Genomic DNA, 2,707 nt, shown 5'->3' on the forward strand with positions numbered 1-2,707 from the left:
TCTTAGTGTGCGTAATACTAAATGTGGCTCCATCGTCGAGTACGCTCCATAGATGAGTATAGTTCCAACGAAGAATCTGGCTCTCCAACGATGAATGATGCTCCAACGATGAACATGGACCCCAACAATGAACGTGGCTCACACGATGACTGTTGCTCTAACAATAAAATTGACCCCAACGACGAACGTGTACCCCAACGACGAACGTATACCCACCAACGACGAACGTGGACCCCAACGACGAACGTGTACCCCAACGACAAACGTGGACCCCCCCAACGATGAACGTGGACCCCAACGACGAACGTGGACCCCAACGACAAACGTGGACCCCAACGACGAACGTGGACCCCAACGACGAACGTGTACCCCAACGACAAACGTGGACCCCCCCCCCCAACGATGAACGTGTACCCCAACGACAAACGTGTACCCCAACGACAAACGTGTACCCCAACGACAAACGTGTACCCCAACGACAAACGTGTACCCCAACGACGAACGTGTACCCCAACGACGAACGTGTACCCCAACGACGAACGTGTACCCCAACGACGAACGTCGACCCCAACGATGAACGTGGACCTTCAACGCCGAGCGACCAAGCCGCGTCTCCAACCCTCGCTGAAGAACAGGATGCCTCCAGAGATCGACTCCTGTCACCCGGAGCTCGAGTAATAACGGCAAGGCGAGGCTTTGACCCGGTAAAAAAAAGGGTCACGATTCCCGTTGTCGTCTACGAGCCGCGAAGTATGATAACAAGTGTTGTAAAAGGTGTAAAACACTGAGATGTGGAACAACGTCCAAAATAAAAGGAGCATGAAAAAAAGGGAGAATCAAGAATGACAGTCACGAGGAAAGAATGAAAGACAAGAGGAGAGATAAATTAAAGTGCAATAAAATATTGAACGAGAGATGTGCCAAGATTGTTCCCACGGTCATTGTGTCCCAGAGGTGTTTGAGGTGTTTGTGTGTCCGGGTGATGTGTCCCAGAGGTGTTTGGGGGGTGTTTGTGTGTCGGATGATGTGTCCCAGAGGTGTTTGAGGTGTTTGTGTGTTCGGGTGATGTGTCCCAGAGGTGTTTGTGTGTCCGGGTGATGTGTCCCAGAGGTGTTTGGGGGGTGTTTGTGTTCGGGTGATGTGTCTCGGAGGTGTCTGGGGGGGGGTGTTTGTGTTCGGGTGATGTGTCTCGGAGGTGTCTGGGGGGGGGGTGTTTGTGTGCGGGTGATGTGTCGCAAAGGTGTTTGTGTGTCCGGGTGATGTGTCTCGGAGGTGTCTGGGGGGTGTTTGTGTCCGGGTGATGTGTCCCAGAAGTCTTTGAGGTGTTTGTGTGTCCGGGTGATGTGTCCCAGAAGTCTTTGAGGTGTTTGTGTGTCCGGGTGATGTGTCCCAGAAGTCTTTGAGGTGTTTGTGTGTCCGGGTGATGTGTCCCAGAAGTCTTTGAGGTGTTTGTGTGTCCGGGTGATGTGTCCAGGAGGTGTTTGGAATATCTGTGTTCGGGTCATGTGTCACGAAGGTATTTATGTTTTGTGTACGACTATGTAATGGGTCCAGGTAGTGTTTAGGCTGTGTGTGTGTGTGGGCAATGTTTAAAGGTGGTACCCTTGGGTATGTGTAAGTGTCCGGGTGATATTTGGCTTTTGTATGTATCCAGCTAATGTTTCCAGGCTTGTTCGGGCTGACTTCAAGCCTGACAGTCAACTCCAGAAATGTTAACAAGTGCTTCTTGCGGTTAGCTGCCAGTGAACACTCGCTACTACTTAAGGAAACTTTAGAACGTAATTCTGTGTTTGGTTTTACCAACGAGAAAGAGAGCGAAGGCGACATTCCTTAATGATAGGAGGAAGTGCTCTGGCCAGGACCTCCCAAGTTTTGTCGATGCCTACGCCAACCGAGTTCCTTCACGTTGCTCCAGCTGCAGACAGACTGATGAAGAACTAGTAGAGTGAGACAGGACTTTGTAGCAGAAGGTTCTCCCTCTGTAATATGGTATCTTCAGGCCACCAAGTTAGAAAGGTTTAATATCCCTAAAGGAATCCACAGGGAAATAGCAGTTCGGTTATATAAACTACGTCTAGGTTACAGATGCAACTGGGAAATTGGTGAACCCCGACAGAGAGAATACATCTCCTGCCAAACAATCCCAGAAAAGCCATTACTTCACCATCTCCTGGAATATGAAGCAACCAACGACCTTAGAAGAGCTTTAAGAGTCCTTGAATCTTGCAGTAACCACCCTGAAGCCATCAACACTGCCATTCTTCTGGTCAAAAAAGGTGTCCAGCAGCAGCTGGAGACCCTCATACATACTGTCAAGCAGTATCCTCCCCCGTGATAGTAGCCTGACGATTGAATGCGACCTCAGCACGCAGTATACATTTAGTAAAAAAAAAATCTACCACTTACGGGCTATTCATGCCCGTGCCACTTCTTGGGCGTCTTAATCTTCATCTATCATCAATCAATCCTTATGTAATATTTAATATTTCCTAGACAGTCCATGACACAACATCACAGGCTTTCTGGGAAATTGTAAATATTATCTAATGTAAATTCAACATATTTTCCCTGCTACTTCTAGTGTCTAGTGTCATCTTCCTAGATACTTCCGGTTATCAGAACTATTTTCCTTGAAACTCATAGTCGTCGGCACCGCGATTCGTATTGGGTCCGCTTAACAGTGCCAGGCTTCCTAGACCTTCCGATC

At 48.7% G+C, this 2,707-nt stretch overlaps 1 protein-coding gene across 1 annotated transcript; it reads left to right on the forward strand.

Moving 5' to 3' along the window:
* The first annotated feature begins 281 nt into the window (after window positions 1–281).
* Window positions 282–1,834, forward strand: LOC138351788 (uncharacterized). The gene is made up of 2 exons (XM_069303793.1): window positions 282–750; window positions 1,668–1,834. The coding sequence occupies exons 1-2, from the start codon at window positions 282–284 to the stop codon at window positions 1,832–1,834; spliced, it is 636 nt and encodes a 211-aa protein (XP_069159894.1).
* The last annotated feature ends 873 nt before the right edge of the window (window positions 1,835–2,707 follow it).

The sequence above is a fragment of the Procambarus clarkii genome, chromosome 51, assembly GCF_040958095.1.
Source record: "Procambarus clarkii isolate CNS0578487 chromosome 51, FALCON_Pclarkii_2.0, whole genome shotgun sequence".
In the NCBI taxonomy this organism is placed as follows: Eukaryota; Metazoa; Arthropoda; class Malacostraca; order Decapoda; family Cambaridae; genus Procambarus; species Procambarus clarkii.